The following is a 21,048-nucleotide window of genomic DNA, read 5'->3' on the forward strand; positions in this document are numbered from 1 at the left end:
AAAGCCCTTCCTTATGAACAGTGTCTGGCATATGTAGTCATTATTTAATGCTTATTCCCTTTTCTCTCCTATTTCCCTAATTCTGCCCTCTAAGAAGGTTAGCAGAATAATTTTATCCTCCTCCTAGCTATGATCTATCCCTCTCCCTTACCCTCCTCTTCATTTTTTTCTTTTTTTCAAACTAAACATCCCAGTTTCCTTCAATCAGTTCTCCCATGGTACATTCTGCTTTCCTTTTTTTAGGATGTACTCTAGACCACTTGTGGTCTTCTATGATGCTCTGAATTGAAACACAAAACTTTAGTGTGTTCTAACAGAGCAAAGAACAGATGCATTTCAGATCTTTCATCGTGGACATTATTTGATTCATTTCAATTCTATTCAATGTCTATTAAGTATTTGCTAGTGTAAGATGGAGGTAGGAAAGGGGATATTGTTTTGTTGTCCAATCTTTTTTTGGATAAATGGTTAAGTGATTTGGCCAGGATCACACAGATAGTAAGTGTGTGAGGTCAGATTTGAACTCAAGAGGAATCTTGCTGACTTTCCACCCAGAACTCTTTGCACTATGGCTTTACCTAGCCACCCTTAAAGGGAATACACATGATTTTTTTTAAAGTCCCTGTTCTTTAAGAGTTTATATTATACTGAAGGTTTCAGTGTGTGTTCATAATTTAAGGAAATACAAGTCATTTGGAAGGGAGGTTATTTAGAGGTTAGAAGTTTTTTATAAGCACCTGAGTCAAAACTTTTAGGAAGCTAAGATTTTTAAGAAGTGGGAGTGAAGATAGGGTGCATTCCAGAGGTGGGCAGGCAAACTCTAAAAAGGCACTGAAGACAAGACATGAAATGCTGAGTCCAGGAAAGACAAGGTAGTCAATTTAACTGGAAAACAAAGTACATGAAAGAGAGTAGTGTAAAATAAATATGAAGTGATAGGCTGCAAAAAGGATTATTTAGGACTTTAATAATAATAGTAACAACAGCTAATATTTTAAAAAGGGCAAGTTCTCTCATTTCATCCAAGGTTATCTCAAATCATCTTGATCTATACCTTGTCATTGGACCAAGGTGGCTCTTGAGGGAAAAGTGAGGCAGGTAACCTTATACAGCCCTTCCTCAGTTAAATCCAATTCTCTTGCATGAAAAAGCATCACCTCCCTGATATCATGCTCGTCTCTGAGAATGAAGGACAAACAACATCAACAACAATATAGGGTTTACTATGTGCCAAGCACCATGCAAAGAACTGTACAATTATTAGTTCATTTGCTCCTCACAATAACCTTAGGAAGTAGGAACTGTTATTATTCCCATTTTACAGATGAAGAAACTCAGGCAAACACAGTTTAAGTAATTTGTCCAGGGTCACATAGCTAGTGACCCTATAACCAGATTTTAACTCAACATTCTATTCACTTTTATTTGGATTCCAAGTTAAGGCATTCATTAGAATTTTGAAGAGTTATGAATCAATGTAAATTAGAGCCCATCAAACTTATTCATATGTTGGGAAGACTAATTTGGTTTTTGTATGAAGGACTTATTGAGGGAAGGGGATTAGAAGCAGGAAGACCAATTAGAGAGTTTATCAGATTTGATGAAACCTTGAATTAGATTAGTGGTCATGCAAGTGAAGAGAAGTTGATATATATCAATGTGTGTGTGTGTGTGTGTGTGTGTGTGTACACCGAGTCAGCACCCTGGATACTTTAGAATCAGCCAGAGTCAGGATAAGCAAAAGTCCTTCGTCTTTATTCTTGATCTTTAGGGGTAGAAGTGAATTGAATGGACATAGGATCTCCACAACCTCTTTGTTCCTCTTCCACCGCCAAAAGTGATTCTAGTTTGTCTTACTCCACCCCCTAATCCTTCCCACAATTCTCTGTATACACCAAAAGATTGAACCAGCACAGAATAGTGGGAAGGGCCATTTTCCAAGCATATGCTAATAGAGTATTGTCCAATTGGTAATTAGCCTTAAGTGCTTGGTTGTCTGACCTCAGTGCATTAACTCAAGAGTTTCAGCCCTTTACATGTATGTTTGTGCTTGTGTGTGAGGAGTGGGGGGATGGAGAGAGGTGATGATAGAAGAGTAAAGGATAAAAGGTGATTGAGTTTGTGGACAAAGGTGGGTGATCAGTATGGTGATACCCTCTACAGAAATGGGAAAGTTTAGAGGCGGTTAGGAAACTTGGGCGTTAAAGAAAGATAAGGGATTCCATCTTGTGCATTTTGATTTGAGGTGCATGAGGCATCTAAGTGACAAGCAAGTAATTGGAGATGTGGACTTGGGATTCATTATGCCTCTTAGTGCCTATGATCATCAAATCATTTTTTGGATTCTTAGACTATTATCTCCTAAAACATTGCAATAAATGTTTTTAAAAGACATTGCAATACAACAACAACAAACCCAGGTCATGTTTAGATAAACTTGTCTAACCCCTTTTCCCATTTTCTACTTGTGCACTTAATTATTTGAATCCAAGTGTAAGACTTGACAATTATAGCTTTTAAGTTTTACTTTATTAGCTTCAGACTTTTGTGCTAGCCTTTTCCAATCAAAAGACCATTCAAAAAATGAGAAATATAGATAATTTATAAATATAACTTTTATGTCACCAAAAAGTGTCACATAAAATACCTATTTTTTGGAGGATTTTATTGTTTTCATGGCTCATAGACTTTTCTTTCCCTTTCATGCTACCTTTTCCCCAAGCTGAGATCATATTATTACAGATGAAAATCTTATTAGAAGGAAGAAAAAATAGTTACTTACAAGAACAACTGTTGACCCTGAGGGGTTATTAAATTTTAAATCTCCAGTGCCATTTAGAGTCCTGAATATAAGGATTTCTCTAGAAGAGACTTTCTTTACCATGATAAATCCTGTTGTCTTCATTTGACCTGTTGTCCCAACTGACCAAATTTGGAGTAGGAATTAGTGGCTTTTCAACTCTCTCTCTTTTTGTCTCTATTTTTGTCCTTAGCTCTGATTCTCTATAGCTCTGTTTCTTTTTCTCTGTTTCTTATTTTTCTATCTCCTCCTCCCTTTTCTCTCTCACTCCTGACCTTTCATATTCTCCAACCTTGTAGCTAGTATGTTTAGGCAAGTTTTTCATTGTACCCTACTCAGTATAAGATAAAAACCAGACATCCAGAGTCTTACCGCTTAGATTACAAAACTTCCCTCTTTTTTTCAGCTTTTTCTTCTTCAGCTGCCATCACTTAATTAATGGTTGCCCACTTATTGGCATGTATATTGGCTAATAGATACCTTATGACCCACTCGAAATTACTTTAAACAGGAGAAGAGGAGGGAAAAAGACAATATGCTAATACTTTTCCTCCTAGTCAAATGTCTTTTATGTAAGGAAAGATAGGATCATGAAGCTTCTCTGGGGATTAAATAACACTGGAGAATAGGTTTTCCTAGAAGAAAACAGAAATGAAATCATAAAGAATGATAATATAAAAAGGTCATCTTTTTCCTGAAAGTATTTAATAAATCCCCTTCTCATTGTATGTCTCAAAGCTAAACAAACAACTAAAAGAAAAATTAAACTACCTTTGGATTTAAAAAGCATTCTTACTGTTGTAATATCAAAGAGTTTTTCATGTTATCTCAGAACACAAAAGTCTTTGTTGTTGTCTCATGAAGTTCTGCCATGGCCACTCAGGACTTCCTTCTGCTCTTATGATGGAAAAAAAAATTGTACATTTATTTTTCCCTGGAAGGATGTAAAGATATAAAGATGGTGCGTTCTGGGGCAGCTAGTTGTTATAGTGGGTTGAGCACCAGCCCTGAAGTCAGGAGAATCTGAGTTCAAATTTGACCTCAGACACTTAACACTTCCTGGCTTTGTGACCCTGGGCAAGTCACTTAACCCCAATTGCCTCAGGGGGGAAAAAAGTACATTTCAGTACATTTCATAGTTTTAACTATTTTTTTGGTTCCTTTTAAAATGAGATAAAGTTAAAAACCTCACACTTTGACTTGAAATATTAGAACATTTTAACTAGAGACTGAGCCTTATGTATATTTGTAGTTTTATATGTTTGATATGCTTTCCTGAGAATTGTTTCTTCCAAAAATCTTGGTGCTATGACTTACATTTTAATATATTGAGCTTTAAAAAAAATAAGTGACCATATGTCATAGTAACTAGAAGAATAGTATTTGAGTCAAAAAGACCTGAGTACACTGAAAAGAATCTTTCTGCCTGTGTGACATGGGACAAATTCCTTAACCTCCTGTGGCCTCAGCTTTCTCAGTTATGAAATGAAAGGTTTACCAGCTGTACATCTATGGTGCTATGATCCTGTTACCTGGATTTCATGTTCTGTCTTTGACGTGTGTGTGTGTGTGTGTGTGTGTGTGTGTGTGTGTGTATATAAATGATAAGTGACCTTGGCACATACCATTTAAACTCTCAGTTGCCCCCCTCCCCAGTTTTCTAAAACCATTCATTAGAGATATGGTAGAATTATGAAATCACAGATCTGAAGGAAACAAATGTTTTCTATTGAATATATGCTCTACATGAAGAGCAATATTGCATAGTGAATGCAAAACTTACCTGGGAGTCAAGAAGACACAGGTTTAAATGCAATGTTCTCTAACCATAATGGCTGTGGCATCTAATTAGTGTCTTCTCAAACAACTCTCTAGAACTTTCAGCTGCAGAGAAAGTGCCAATTTACATTGAGAGAAGAAATTCCTCTCACCAAGAAAATCACAGGTCTAGTCAAAAAAATTGAAAAAGTTATGTATAATTATGTATATATGCTCTTGTTATATAAACCCCTAAACATGTTATAATCTTCTTTGTATTTTAGTTGATCCTGATAACTTTTTCATCAGCCGACACTTCATTATTGGGCTCTCCACAGTTGCCTTTTCCCTTCCTTTATGCTTGTACCGTGACATAGCAAAGCTGGGAAAGGTAATCTTCACAATTAAAATAGAAGCAGAAATGTTTGTTCCTTGTTACCTGAAGTAATTGTGCCAAAACACAGCCATCTTCCCAGAGTTCTTAATTGTAGTATTTATCTGCAAAGCCAGATGATTTATGATTATCCTAAAGTAAACTATAGTTGAGTCATTAGATTAGTCTTTTAGGATCAGTGATTAAACATCAAATCATAGTGTGAACCAAATATGTCCTTTCTTTTTCTTGTTAAAAGCAGGTACTATCACAAACTACAAGCTTTGTTTCTTAAGAGCAAAAATGAAAAAGGAATCCATATTTATATATATATATATATGTATATATATATACATATATATATATATGTGTGTGTGTGTATATATATATATATATGTACAAGCAGAATTTATTTTTTGTAGGTAGCTAAAACAAATCTTAATTCTATAATCCATTTTTGTTCATTTCTACCATAACAAAATACCATTGTTTACATTCTATAATCCATTTTTGTCCATTTCTACCATAATAAAATATCACTGTTTGCAAAGTACTATCCATTTGTTACTAACACTTTTTGTCAAGTTCAATAAATTTTAAAATGATTATTACTGCAGATAATAGCAACTATCACCTTATAGTACTTCAAGGCTTGCAATGTATTTTACATTGATAAATGCCAGATTTCTGTTCTTATAAGAATAATCAGCTCTAAACTTTACAATAAAGTATACCTATAACCTTTATTTATTACTATATTGTTATTCAAATATGATTCTTGGAGCATATTTCTTGCTGTCCTGAAGGTTATTTTTATTGTTCTTAGTTGATGTCATGAGTTGAAAAAGAACCTAATGGATTTGGAGTCAGAGAAGCTGACTCCCAGTTCTATCACTACTCAAGTGACCTTTGCAAGTCACTTAACCATTGGATTCAGTTTCCTCATAAAACTATTGTGTTGGATTAGTTGAACTTCTAAGATCCTTTCCAACTCTAAATTTTTAGCCCTACTTAACATAATAGCAAATATTTATGATGAGAAGTGAAAACTTGTCATTCATTTTGAATTCTTACTAATTTCTTAGTAATCCAATCAACTTTAAGCTTTGCCTTTTTATTACATATCCACAGCATTAGGGTTATGCATTCAATATAAAGTATAGAGTGAATATCATAGGGCCCTTAAGTAAAACAGTGGGTATAGTATTAGGCCTAGTCATGTAGAACTGAGATCAAATCTAGTCTCATACAGTGGCTGTGTAATATTGGGGAAGTCACTTAGCCCTGTTTACTTCAGTTTCTTTATCTGTAAAATGTGTTGGAGAAGAAAATAACAAACCACCCCAGTATCTTAGCCAAGAAAACCCCAATGGAGTTTTGAAGAGTTGGACATGACTAAAACAATTGAACAACAACAAATATGGAGGATACAGATAATTCTAGTTCTATCCTGTTCAAATTTTCCACCTGATATACTCAGGTTTTGTCCAAAGTTCCATAGCCTGCCTGGTTGCATTTGCCATTTGTTTCATTTCATTCTTTTTTTTCTCATATGTATATTTTTATATTATAGAAAAAAGCATGAGAATTAAAAGGAGAACATTCCCATTGTATTTAATAATTTTTAGCATTCTTTTTTGATTTTTCCTTTAAGTCAATAAAGCAACAGACTTTTCTTAAATACTTACTATGTTCCTATGTGCATACTACTGCCAGATAAATGAATTGAATGAAACAATTCCTACTAGAAAAGAGCATACATTCTATTTTAAATTTAATATACCAAAAAACTAAAAAAAAAAAAAAAAGCTGTTAATATGGCCAATCATTTAAGAGACCTCAAATGCCAAAAAATGAAATGAATTCCTAGCAGAAGTACATGCATCTAGCACATCAGGCCACCCTATAATCCTGACTGAGGAAAGCAGGCAGAAGTGTTAGATAGACATCTGGTCTTGAAGCTAGGATGGATTCATGTCCCACTTTTACATGTGACCATGGGCAAATCCTAGAGCTATAGGAAGTTCTCTAATATTAAAAAAAAAATTGCAAAGAAGGGATTGACTTGTATTGGTAAAAAAAAAAAAATTCTTATCAAGGAGTGTCTTAAACTATTAAAATCATAGATCTGATCACTATTGAGATTATGGGTAGTAGTATACTGTAAAGGATTAATGACTGAAGTTATTAAAAAGAAAAAAGTTATACCTTTTTCACTTTTAAGTTTAATATGCATTTATTAACATTATCTCCATAACATAAGTCTAAAAAATCAACAATACAATAAGTCAAGCTCTACTTTGTAATGTTTGCCCATTTGGATAATATAAATAATTACATTGAAAATTTAACAATTAGCTGTTGAAAGCTGACTTGAGGTAACTCCAGTACATTCCTGTTTATAGCTGGTGAGGTGGGTTTTTTTTTTTTTGTATTAAGAACTACCAACTAAAAAAAAATATTAATCAAAGATCAGATGAATGTTCTCTCTCCATACATCTATAAAAAAAGATACCAAGTTATCTACAAACTAGCTTTTAGAATTAAGAACAGAAAACATGAAATATGCTCATCTATTTTTTATAATTTACTTACATTTAGTATATACAATTTAAATTTAATATTGTTTCTGTGATATGACAATTAAAAGAGAAATGAAGAAGAGGGAAAAAGAGGAACGAGGAAGAAAAAGACAGGAAAAATAAGACAGGGGAAAAAATAAAACAGAAATATAAATAGAAATATCTGCACAAATACAGACACAAACTAGGAGTCCTAACAATTACCATCTTATGGCTATCCATCAAAATCCACTAATAGCTTGTAAATCTGGTTGTGGTTTTGCAGAAGTAGCTGTCTATGGCAATATCACTACTCAGTATTTACCCTGAGTACTGGATGCATATAAGTAAAGAACCTTTTATTTTCTGATATCTGCTTGGCATTGAGCTGTGTTGAGAATACAAAGAAAGGCAAATAAACGAGATATACATAGATAAATAAATGAATAAATAAATAAAAACCCAATCCCTGTTCTCAAATGAGCTCACAATCTAATGGGGGAAGTAACATGCAAAAACAAGCAAAATATGTATAAAATAAAGTTAATTTTAGAGGGAAAGCACAAGCATTAAGTCAAGCTCAGATATGAGATCATATATGATCTCTAGACTGGAATTTTCCTACTCCTATCTATAACAATAAATGGAATTAACTAGTGAATCTTAGTGCACTAAGTCATCAGAAAAGCTAAATTTGATTAAAGGAATAAAATAACATTAAAATTAAAATATCTGCCTCAAACTGATGACACTTGTGTATTTTCTCTTGCAGGCATCCCTTATTTCTGCAGTTTTAACTGCATTGATCCTGGCGTTTGTAATCATTAGAGTATTCACCCTCGGTCCAAACATGTAAGTTTTTTGTTATTAATTTGATCTTGAATTTATAGTCATCACATATATGTTAAAAATGAAACATCATATATATTTTAGAGAAGGATTGCATTATAGCTGTGTGAATGTGACTCAGTTATTTCATGTTTGGTGGAATGGGGATTGCGTGCTCTACTTGGAATCAAGAACAACTGAGTTCAAATCTAGTCTTAGATAATATTATCTCATACTGGGCAAGTCTTTTAATTTCTTTGTGTCTCAATTTCCTCATCTATAAAATGGAGATAATATCTACCTCACCCACACACCTACTTCATGCACCTATACGCACCTACATCAGAAGAGTCTCACAATGATTAAATAAGGTAGCACATATAAAGTGCTTTGCAAACTTAAAGTATTATCTAAATGCTACCTATTATTAATTTTCCTCACCTATAAAATATGGATAATACTACTTAAGATTACCTATCTTACAAGATCATTCTGAGAAGGAAAAAAAAAAAGGAAATAGGGAAGGAGGGAAAGAAGGAAGAACTTATCAAGTGTCTATTTCCTTTTATTTTCTCAACAACCCTAGGAGAAATGTGTCATTGTTATTCTATAGTTGAGGAAACAGTCCCATATTGATTTTGTGCTCAATAACATCAAAGATATAGTGAAAATGCAACCCAAACTATAAATAACAAATACCATTTTATTTTAACCTACTATGATTAAACAAGTCAAAAGATTTTATTATTTTGTGTTTAAGACCAAAATAATATTGGTTCAAGGGAGAAAACTTAGGTTGCTTCAAGGATTTGTAAATCAACAGGCCAACATATCTGTGGTTATGGATGTGCTTGTTCAGTTTTTAATATTTTTGATGGCTCATTGTTCTCATCAAAACAGAGATTTCCTCTATCAGTGAAGAGTGCAGCCCAACTTCATCTTCTTGCATTGTATGATTTTTATCTATGTTCTTCTCCACCCAATGTGCCCACAGGTTTTCCTCTAAAACTCTTTACATTTTGAGGGTACCAGTGAAGCATTTGACCACTACTCTTTACTTACATCACACAACTGACCCACTTTCTTTTCCATTCAGATTTCTGTGAGCTGAGTGGTTTTACATTTTTAAATAAAATTTTAATATATTTAAAAATGTCAAAAACCATTTGTAGTTTGTGAGCCATACAAAAGGAGTCCATTGTGAGCCAGCTTTTCTTTGTACCAATTGAAGAAATTGAGATAGAGGGTAAATGACTTGCCAGTCTAATAAATAAGATCAAATTTGAACTCATTTTTCTGACTCTAGACCCGATGGTCTATCAAGTTATTGTGTTCAGTTGTTTAGTCACATCTGACTCTTTGTGACCTCATGGACCATAACGTTCATAGTGTTTTCTTGGCAGAGATACTGGAGTTATTTGCCATTTCCTTCTCCAGTGAATTAAAGTAAACAGTAATTAAGTAACCTGCCCTGGGTCAAAGAATCTGAAGCTGGATTTGAATTCAGATCCTCTGACTCCCAGTCCTGTGCTCTGTCCACTGAGCCTTAGTGTATCTATGTATATTGTTTGTCCTTCCAAAGAGGACCATGACATTAGAGAGGGAATTGGATTGAAGTGAGGGAAGCTGTGCAAGGTCATTTGCCTCATTTTCCCCTCCAGAGCCATCTGGGTCCAGTGGCAAGATGTAGATTAGGATGACTGGAGATGGCCCTGGTGTATATAGATACAGAAACAGGAAGCATAATGAACATAAACTACATGAGTTAATATTTTTGAAACACAGGTAGCTGCCCATTGAGCCACTTAGATGCTTCCAATTGTATAAGATCCTACAATAATCTGAAGTTTGAAACAACGAAATACTACATATAAACTAAAATATCTGGAAAATCTCATCATTTTCAGGGAATTTTACCACCTTTTGGACCTTGTACAAGACATCCTCTATAACAGAGATAAAATTTTTAGGCAAGAACATTTTCCCTGTTTTATTTCTTGCTTTCATGTTTTCATGTGTCAAAAAATCTTGTCTAATCTTTTTTATATTTTTAACATTCTATTTATTTAATATTTCCCCCAGTTACATTCAGAATAATTTTTTATATTTGTTTTTAAATTTTTTGAGTTCTAAGTTCTCTCCTTTACCCTCACTCACAATTAAGAAACCATTTGTGAAGTTATGCAAAACATTTCCATAAAAGTCGTTTTGAAAACAAACAAATCTTCCATCCTAATGAAAATAAAAACTTTCAAAAAAAAAAAAAAAGAGAGAGAGAGAGAGAAATAGAGAAAGAGAGAATGCTTCAGTCGTAGTTGGCCACAATCAGTTCCTTCTCTGGGTATGGATAAGATTTTTCATCATAAGTCCGTCTGTGTAGTCGTGGATAATTGTACATTGAGAATAGCAAAGTCATTTACAGCTGGTCATCTCAGGACATAGCTATTACTTTGTATACAGTATATTTCACTTTGCTTGAGTTCATGGAAGACTTTCCATGGTATTTTTTGTTTGTTTGTTTGTTTTTGTTTTTGTTTTTTCCTGACAGCATCCCACTCTTCACTTCTTATAGAATAATAACATTCCATCATAAACATCTTGTTTAATTTTAACATAACAAGAGATTTCTTATTGGAAGAAATTTTTGTTTTGTTTTGTTTTGTTATACAAAGTCAAATGCTTTCTGATAATCATCAGTTGAGAAGTACTATAAAATCTTGTATCCACTGTATCTTTCAGTCAATAGTGTGGCTATAAAAATATGATGTGGTATAGGAAACATTTGCAAAAACTTGCCTAGTCTCCTTTAATAATTTTTTTTCAAAATACCCTCAATAATGGAAATATTTTCAAATTTCAGAGAACCTTTCACTTTTGAGATTTTCTTTATTATAAAGGAAACCATGTGAAATGGAATTAGGCAATTATCTATTGAATTACCAATCCTTCAAATCATCACCCCCCCAAAAAAAATTTTTTTATTGACTTGTTAGATTTTTTTGTAACACTTAAATTTGTAACTATGTTCTGAGCCAACTTCTTCTTGGCTTTAGTATCAATCACTTTAACACAGAAAACTACTCAAAACTACTTCCATTTCATTTGAAGAGAAGTATGAGGCCTTTAGCCTTTTTATTAGATAAATAATAGACTTATTTTTAAAGTTACTTGTAAAAAAGTTTCTAGTTAAGAAAAGGCTATGTGTATTTATAGCCATTAACATTTTATATTTCAATAAAGTTAGTTTATATTGTTCAATGCAATGTTTTTATTTTCCACTTATATTCAATATGATTTCTATTTCAATATCTACATAAATAGACACACTAAGGAAAATTAAACAATAATATTGATAATATAATATGGCACTTTGTTACCCAAAATAATTTCATGAGTCAAATAGTTATATCCCTTACCTGCATTATAAAATGGTGAAAGCTTATGAAACTTGTCAATAGTTACACAAGTAATAAAAATGAGAGCTGGAATTCAAATTCAGCTTCCCCAGTCTCAAATCCAGGGATGTCCTATTATGCCCCACCCCTACAAATTGTGGTTTCATTATAATCTTTCAATTAAAAGATAAAAATATTTCATTCTGAAACATTGCCTTATGAAGAATTCTGATAAGTGAATCTTTAAACCTTCATGAAGGTTTTTATTTATTTAGCAAGTAAAATAGAATAGACTGACATGAAGGAAAAAATATATACAAAAATAATTCATTATTCATTCAATTTATATGTGTTGAATATTGCCCAAGTGTAGGGTATTATGGGGGAATACAAAGCTAAATAAGATGTCATCTCTGCCTGTGCATAAGCTCACAAATACATTTGTTGAACTAATGGGTAGTTCTGTGGAAGGTACTTATTCTTTTCTGTTCCTTCAGCTCTTCTGAATCTCTAACCTAAGCTTCACCTATTTCTACCATGCCGTTTTCTCTTCTCACATCAGAGACCAGAGTTTTATAGTTATCTTATTTTTAGCCATAGGGCAATAAACTGTCCTTTAGGCCCTTTCTCTTTTCTTTTAAGGACTTTGTTGGAGTCAACTAAAATATCATTAGACCTACACAATTCTCCATCTTAATTTAAAGTCCTCTGTAGATTTAGCTAATCCCTCACCTATTTAAATTTGATGAAATAAAATCAGGATACTTGAAGCATTTAGGTAAAAGAGGTGACAAGAATATATATTACAGTGTCTGTTAATAGGATGAGCAAGGGAGGAGGGGAAATATGGAGAAAAAACAAACCTTTGGGAATAACTTGACCATGGTCCTCAAAGAGGTAAGTACAACTGAAACCTTTAGTCTCAATTTTCTATTACAAGAGAATTACAGAACTTGATGGTACACCTCAGCCTTTTTTTTTTCTTGGATGCACCTCAGCCTTCCTTCAGTTTTTCCTTTTAATTGCTTATTACCATTGTGTTGTAATTTTTTTTTTGCTCAGTTTAAGTTTAAGGCAGTCTTGGGACCAACTATCCCTACTGGTGCTACTAATTTGATTTTATAATCCCCATTAATTTCTTTCTTACTCTTTTCTCTTAAAGACTGTGCCTTTCTCTTTTAAACTTCCTAGGTGTGGTTCAAGTTTGTCTTCAAAATTCAAATAATCCAAATCAATTTCAGGATTGTAAGTGAATGCTAATCCTTCTGAATTAAAAATCCTAGAAATCCAGTCATTTTTCAAATCCCTATTATAATTTTTAAAAGTTAATTTTTTTAACCCAATGGTAAGAGATAAGAGGAAGGAAAAAGGCAGATGGGAGAGACCAAAACAAAGAGGAGTGCAGTCAATAAATCAACTATAAATCTCCAATTAGTAATCTTATCTTTTTAAAAGAAGAAATTAAAGGAAAGATATGACATTTGAAGTGAGTCCAGAAGAGTGAATAGGATTTTGATAAGTGAATATGGTAGCTATAGTAGAAGTGATTCCAATCAGAAGGAACAGCAAAATGAAGGCAAGAACATATGGAACATGTTTGGGAAATAACAAATAGTGTTGGAAAAATGTTATCAGTGAGGTATTAAAAGGAAAAGGTAAATTGGGGGGCAGATTATGAAGGATCTTTCATACCATTAATTTGTTCTTTAGTCTTGAGTTAAATGATTTAATTTTATAGACTATTAAATGGCTCCTTAGTTCAAAGAGCAATGAAATTTGGCAAATTTATGATTGCTGTTTCTCTAACAAGTGATAAGATTCATCTGAGTATATGAAACTTTTCTAATAATTGGGATTTATGCCTTTAGTATTTACAGTAATTAGATGTTAAAAGAAAGGTGTTGTAGATACCTTGCAGCTCCTTGTTTCCGTTAGAGTAAGAGTGTAAATAACCTTTTTGTCTTGAAAGATGATCAGGCTTATAGCAGAACATGTTTGGGATTGGCGTGGTAACTAGTGGGACTGACTTCTTGTTGGAAATGTGACAGCTACAAATGCTCATTATCCATAAAATATAAGCCCTACAGTATTCTGTGTGTGTGTGTGTGTTTTGCCTCATTCTGCTTCAGATGGATGAACAAGAAAACTGCTTCTTCATTGAGTTTCTAAATAGGTATTTGAAAGAGATCTTGAAATCCACTATTAAAAAAAAAAAAGGGTGGGGGAAGTCTACAGTAGCTGCTGATGTTGACCTTGTTACTATGGAAACACATTTTTAGCAGCAGTGATTTAAAAATAAAGCACATAATTCAAGTTCTTTTTCCATAGTGTCATAAATTATACTTTTTGACAAGATTTCAAATATTTACAGTCCAGGAACTTTTGAGTTCTCTGAGACATAATAATTAGCTTTGTTTTATACTTTTAACCATTTATGTTCTAAAAATTTTAAGTGGTAAGAAAGTTTAATTGCCTTCCAGAAACTCAGATATTATACCAAAGCAAAAGCAAAGAAATAATTTTTCCTTTCTGATGTTATGCTTACAAAAATCAAAGGTACCTTCAACCAAAAGTATTTTTACCATGAAAACTTTCATTTCACTTCCTAACAAAATGCTTTCTTTTGTTTGTTCACCCATTTTTACAAATGAAGATCATTTGAGGTACTACTATATAATTTTCATTCAGAATAAAAATTATGTTATAGTGTAAATACTCAGTTGTGTACACTTTGCACATTTTTAAAATTATAACATCATAATCACATTGTATTTCTAAGCATGACTTTAAATACTTACATGCCACTTCCTCAAATGTGCATATGGGTTTAGATTTCCATGCCATTAATTTGAACTTTATTTGGTAGATGTCATGAAGCCATGGTCAGAAGAGTAACAATACTTTGAAAATTTGACCAAATTTATATCATTATAAAATGTTCTTTATACAAAATTTCAGTGATATGACAAAGGATACTAGTTCTTCTGAGGCTATTTTCATTGTAGTATAATTCAATGACAGATCAAGTGAAATGATCCTCTTATTGGATCCTTTGTATAAGAGTAGTTAGAGATTTCATAGTCCAGACTATGCCTAAAATGAAGCCATCAAATAAAATCATTTTTTCATGATTTACATGATGGCAATCAAAATATAGACAAGATGACATTTGTCATCTTCAAGTTTAAAAAAAAAACTTTAAAAGAAGTTCTATTTAGAGAATGTGAAAAACGTTAAGTGCTTTAGGTAGGCTAAAGATCATACCTGCAGGACCATGACAGAAATATATTTTTCAATGTGTAGTCTACTTAAGAAAGCTTTTTATTCAACTTTATTTATGAATGAATGAGTATAACTCGTACTTGGAATCCTTAAATTGACTATAGTCATCTATTATTGCTTTTCTGGGAAGATCCGTAGCTTAAAAAATGAAGAAGAGATATATGAGAATTAAAGTAGAGAGATCGACAGTTTTTTCAATGGAAATCCAAACAGGAAACCAATTTTCATCCCCTAGAATTCAAGGGTAAGCAGAATAGCCCAAGGTATAAAGATTGAGTACTCTCTACACAGCCATAGCTTCTATTTACAAAGAAATCATATTTCTTTTGTTTGGCCAAATCTGTGAATGTAGATGTTAGCTAAGAATGTTGCTAGTGCAAGATCTTCTACCGAAACATGTGGGAATAGGGAAATATTTTTGTTTTTTGTTTTTAAATCAATTGATTTGGCTGAAAGCATGATTTTTAAAAATAGGATTGAGTTTCTTCAAGACTGACCATGAATATTTTTGTGCTCTTAACAATCACCAAATTATTTTTAAATTTTATTTTCCCTTAGCTTCTCACACTTAGGCAATATATTGCATATGCAAAGTCTCAAAAACCTTTGATCATGAAATCACAGTCTCAGAGTCTGAAGGGACCTCCAAGACCAACTAAATATTCTGTATCTCATTTTTAAAAATCACCTTTTCTACCAAGTGGTGTTGCACTTTTTGCTTAAGGACCTCCATTGAAGAGCAGACCACAACCACCTGAAGTGGCCCATTCTATTTTGTATAGCTTGCATTTTAAGAAAGATTCTCCATGATATTAAGTAAATTTTTCTCTGCAGATTTCAGGCAGTACTTTTGGTTTTGCTCTTTTGGCTCAAGGGAAACAAGTGAATTTTGCTCCTATCCATTTGACAGCCCTTTATAAGATACTTATGTTTCCCCTAGGTCTTTTTCTCAGAGCCCAACATCCTACTTCCTTAAATAGAGCTTTATATTGGCATATTATTGAGACTCTTTCCCATGTTCTTGGTCATCCTTTCCTAGACAGTTCAGCTTTTCAATATCCTTCCTAAAATATGGAGCCCAGAAGTAAACATAATGTTCAAAAGTGAGTTCTATCCAGAGCAAGGTACAATGGAACTGTCACATGTCAAATTTGCATACATGTTCAATTGTATCCTCTACTGGGTAAAGTTTTGACTTATGTTTTAATAGAGTGGCTCAACTACTGATCATCACTTACCTAGGTGCTACTCACTTCCCTGTTTTTGAGATTCTGATGACAGGGCAGGAATAGTTCTATTTGGGTAGATTTTCTCACCTTTTTTTTTTTTTTTTTGACTTAAATGTCCATCTTCAAAAAATTTTAAGAAAATCTTCACATGCTATTCCCTCATAGAAGTAGGATGCTTATAATATTACAAAAGAAAGTTTAATTTAAAAGGAACACAAAACAGAATCTGTTGAATGAATCTTAATATAAATCCTCAGAGTCATTTTTATTCTCAAATACAAAGATTACTTCAAACCTCCACAAGTCTTGTCTTCACCTGCCATATGCTTTTCTCTACAGGTAGCTCTTAGCTGTGTGGTATAGTTCCTCTACAACTCTCATTGCTTTTAGCAGGTAGCACAAAGTATTGCTTTTTATTGCTTACACAGGGAAATGCTTGGGTATTGTTTTCTCACTCCAAAAGGAGCACAGCTGTCTCCAAGTAAGACAATGAAAAATGAATGAATTATCTCATTTTGTGCAATTTCCATTGATTAGGCTGTGTTTAATGGAGATTTATAGTGGAAGACAGACTATCCATGCTACCTTGGGTTAGTTCATTAACATACTAACATTATCTCAAAAATTATCAGTAACATTTGGTGTTCTGCTGATTTTACTGAGGATATCTGAGATCATAGGACTAAAAGGTCCTGATTTAGCCCATAGTTTCAAGATGTGATTTTTAATTAATAATGGATACAGTTAACAAATTATGCTCCTTTGATATTTGGGACATTCCATGACTTCTAGATTTCCCTTTGCAATATTGTTATTGTTATTAAGTTGTTTCAATCATTTCCGACTCTTGAGATTTATTTGATACTGGAATGATTTGCCACTTTCTTCTCCTGTTCATTTTACAGATGAGGAAACTGAAGCAAACATGATTAAGTGACTTGGCTAGCGTCACATAGCTAGTAAGCATCTGAAGCCAAATTTGAACTCAGGAAGATGAGTCTTCCTAACTTCACTCCTAGCACTCTACTCACCTAGCACTTCACTCTTCCTGCTGTTGCTACTTTATACTGGCTGCTTATAAATTTAGTATACTAATTAGAAGGGAGTAGGTGGTCAGGGGAAACAGAAGCAGATACAATTTTAAAACAATTTCCATGACAAACTCTCATGTATATTATACTCAGTGATCAATAATGCTAATGTCTTTTCCTCTTCAATTGGGAAGAAAATTGGAGAAAGAATATTGGGAGATCTAAATTCAAATCCTAGTTCTGCTACTATTATTTATTTGATATTAAACAACTAACTTTACTTCCTGGTTGTTAGTTTTCTCATGTGTAAAATGAGGAAATTAGATTAAATAATCTCTAAATTCACCATTAGTTATTTTAAAAAATATTTTAATTTTCATTTTAGGAACAAAACTATTAATTCCATGATTTTACATCCTGTTCAGGATCTAACAGCATACTGAAATCATTATTTTTCTGAATTATCCTAATCAAGTCAGGCTATCAGATATTGTTACCTCTATTATTAGTATAACCCCAACTTGGAGCAATCATTTCTTAAGAATAGTAGATAAGTATGAGAAATACCATGGAGATTGAATCAATAAGATGTGATAACTTATTAAATAGAAAGATATGGCTAACAGTGAAGAATTGAGGATGATAACTACCTCAGTTTCAAACAGTGGTACCCTTAACTGAAGCAGGAATGTAAGGAGGAAGAATGGGTTTAGGGGAAGAATAATTAATTCTGTTTCTGAAGTGTTGAGTTGGAGAGATCTGATAGACAATTGGGCCTATTGCAGCCTATTCATTCCTGCTAATGAATTTCTCTGGTACCCTTTGAGTAGATTATCCTATCTAAATCTCTTCTTTTCTTGACCAACATACTTTTTAATGGTTTGTTTTATTTGAATGTTCATTTAAATTAAATCCTTTCTCAAGTACATCTTTATAATAGTTAATTATCAAGTATTGTAAGTGGTCTAGATATATCAAAAAAAGTCATGAGAAATGCTTTATTTTATTATATGTGCTTCCAAAGTAAGCATGAAATTCTTTATTTTAAACATAAAATGAAGAAAATGTCTTGTCCTGGAGAGAAGTCTAGATGTTTTATTCCCTCCTTTCTTTAAAAGAACACTTGCATTATTGTTGCTATCTGACAGTCCTTGCTTTTTACATGATTTAGGCAGTGGTCCTCAAACTTTTTAAATAGGGGGCCAGTTCACTGTCCCTCAGACTGTGGGAGGGCCAGACTATAGTAAAAACAAAAACTCACACTCTATCTCAGCCCCTCAGCTCTTTTGCCATAACCACATAAAGTCCTCAGAGGGCCGCATCTGGCCCACGGGCTGTAGTTTGAGAACCCCTGATAGAGGAAAGTAAAATGATGTGTTAGTAAAAGATCAGGATAAAGTAGGGTAAGCTTTGTTCTGTTTTTCTATAATTTTTAATGTCATCTTCCACTTTGATTCTTGGATTTTAGAACCAAAACGACAACAACCAGAGGAAGTTGAGATGAGGACAATGAAGCACAAAAATAGTAACTTAGGTGTAAAGCAATAGTATAAGTTAAATTTTATAGAGAAATTCATTTCTGGACAATTGCAATGCTCATCTAAACACTGATTGTCCAGGACAGATGGAGCAAGAAGTATGGAGGAGGTGGGAAGTAGTCAACTGATGCAGATGGTGATTGCAAAGTCAGATAAGAGAAGGGGTTCACAAAGTGGGGAGAGTTCTGTCTGTATCATTAATGGCTTGTAATGTGACAGGAAATGGAGAGCTCTGTTTACACAACAGCCAAAGCACTTAACTCCAGGGATATGTCTGGTTAAATAGGTTAATGCATGGTGTTCTCTTGCCAATAACAGAGTCCCTGTAGAGATTGTATGCTTTGGAAGGTGTCTGTATTTAGTAAAAAACATTTGGAACAATGCCATGGAGACATGTAATGTTTGATCTCCTGATGTGGAGGCAAAATGTTCTGATGATAAGGAACAATCCTGCAGCACGTTTTCATAGGCCTGTGATCACTGTAGCTATCTGAGGATGCTAGATCTAGAACTGGAAGAAACCTCAGAGACCACATAGTTCCAGCCCCTCCTCTTCCTTCCTATCTTTATCTTATCACTGCTCAAAATATAAGATGTTCAAAGTAAGATGATTCTCTTTTGGAACTGGATGCACTACGTGCAAAATGGGTAATTTTAGTTAAAATTGCCATGAATTTAGTCCAAGCACTTTCTCCTTGTCCCTAAAAAATTTTCTTTTAAATTTGTAACTCAAAATGCATGCATGCATGTGTGTGTGTATGAGCGTGTGTATATGTGTGTGTGTTTCTATTTGTGTTAGTCTTAGGGGATAAGATGTTATTTCTTTCTTTTTCTCTTCATTCCCCTTTTAGTTTAGCCCCTTTGCTTTGATCTGAATAGACTCTGAAGCAATTAAAGTACCATGTATGTAAACCCAGAACAGTTTGATCGCTGTGATAAATCCCAAAAACTTCCTCTATCCCTTCTTGTATTATTTTTATTATGTCATCTTTTATTATGTCACAAATTATGAATTGCATAAACTTTGAAACAATAAGAGTGACTTGAATATAAATACAGGTCTATTTGACTTCTGTGACAAATCCTAAAAGCCTCCAAGCATCTTCTAGCCCTTTTCCCATATTATTTTTATTTATTTACATTCATAAAATTTCATTTTCTGATAATAAATTTACATCAGTGTTCAAGTACCAGTAAAAGACTTTTTTAAGCAGCAGAACTTAAATATAAAATTGTAAACTTTTAATTCCTCCAGGTATATTAACTTCATATTTTAAGTGTGTGTAGCTTCATGCCCTAAAAGGAGAAAGGAACCTGGGCCATATTCTCTAGGCTAGCATTCTTCAGAAGAGCACAAACTAATAAATTTAGTTCTTGTGGCTAGAACTTACAAAGCTTTAGGGAAAACTATACTAACTTTTGTATCTGATGATACAAAGAAAGAACTGAGACTTCTAAATTCAGAGCTCAAAGTACTCGAATCTTTATTTTTTAAAGTCAGTCTGTTAAAGTTCACTTAGGGATACTACTATTTCTTAACTAGATTACTAATATATCAAGTATTTATCTAAAATCTGTAATTTTCTAAGATAATAGATGAATGTGATCTATAATTTCCCCAAGCATTTTTTGGCCACTCTTTGTCCATCAATGCCAACATTAAAGAGAAAATTGATTCAACAACAAGGAAATGATTAGCAATATTCATGTATAAAGGAGCTTGAAGCAAAGGAGCAAGACATGGATATGCAGTGGGATTGTCAAATCTATGTCAAACACATATTTTAAGAGCCACATTTAAAAGAAACCAAGATAACTGGGTAACCCTATGACTTTTTTTTCAGGAAAGGAACATTAAGTGTTGAAGAACTGAATTTTGAAAGAAAACAGTCAGTTTGATCAATGATAAAGTATAAGGATTGTCTTTCACTATCATGCCTTAGGGTGAAATCTAAGGGAATTAAAGTGAACTCTACTGTTGCTGTGATAATAGTATACTCTTTGATTCATGCTAAAAGATTGTAAAGACAGAACATCAATAATTAACATAAGTAATTGATACATTAGACTTTCTTTTATTGGTCTAAAGAGCAATAGGGTGGCCTATATTATAGATTACTTTTTTATAGTTTAGCATTTAAATTAGTGGGCTAAAAATGAACAACTTTTCTTTTATGAGCTTCATTTGTAGGATTTCCTAAGATTCTCCATCTTTTGTTTATACAATTCATAAAGCTATTTGAATAGTCTTCC

The 21,048-nt window shown here is 33.1% G+C and overlaps 1 protein-coding gene across 4 annotated transcripts in view; it reads left to right on the forward strand.

The window, feature by feature from the left end:
• Window positions 1-21,048, forward strand: part of SLC38A11 (solute carrier family 38 member 11) — a 69,108-nt gene that overhangs the window by 19,536 nt on the left and 28,524 nt on the right. For all 4 annotated transcript variants that reach the window (XM_074303250.1, XM_074303248.1, XM_074303246.1 and 1 more), the window contains 2 exons: window positions 4,843-4,949; window positions 8,265-8,344. In XM_074303250.1, the coding sequence (XP_074159351.1) occupies window positions 4,843-4,949; window positions 8,265-8,344 (187 nt within the window). The remainder of the gene's footprint in view (window positions 1-4,842; window positions 4,950-8,264; window positions 8,345-21,048) is intronic.

This window comes from Sminthopsis crassicaudata, chromosome 3, assembly GCF_048593235.1.
Source record: "Sminthopsis crassicaudata isolate SCR6 chromosome 3, ASM4859323v1, whole genome shotgun sequence".
Taxonomy (NCBI): domain Eukaryota; kingdom Metazoa; phylum Chordata; class Mammalia; order Dasyuromorphia; family Dasyuridae; genus Sminthopsis; species Sminthopsis crassicaudata.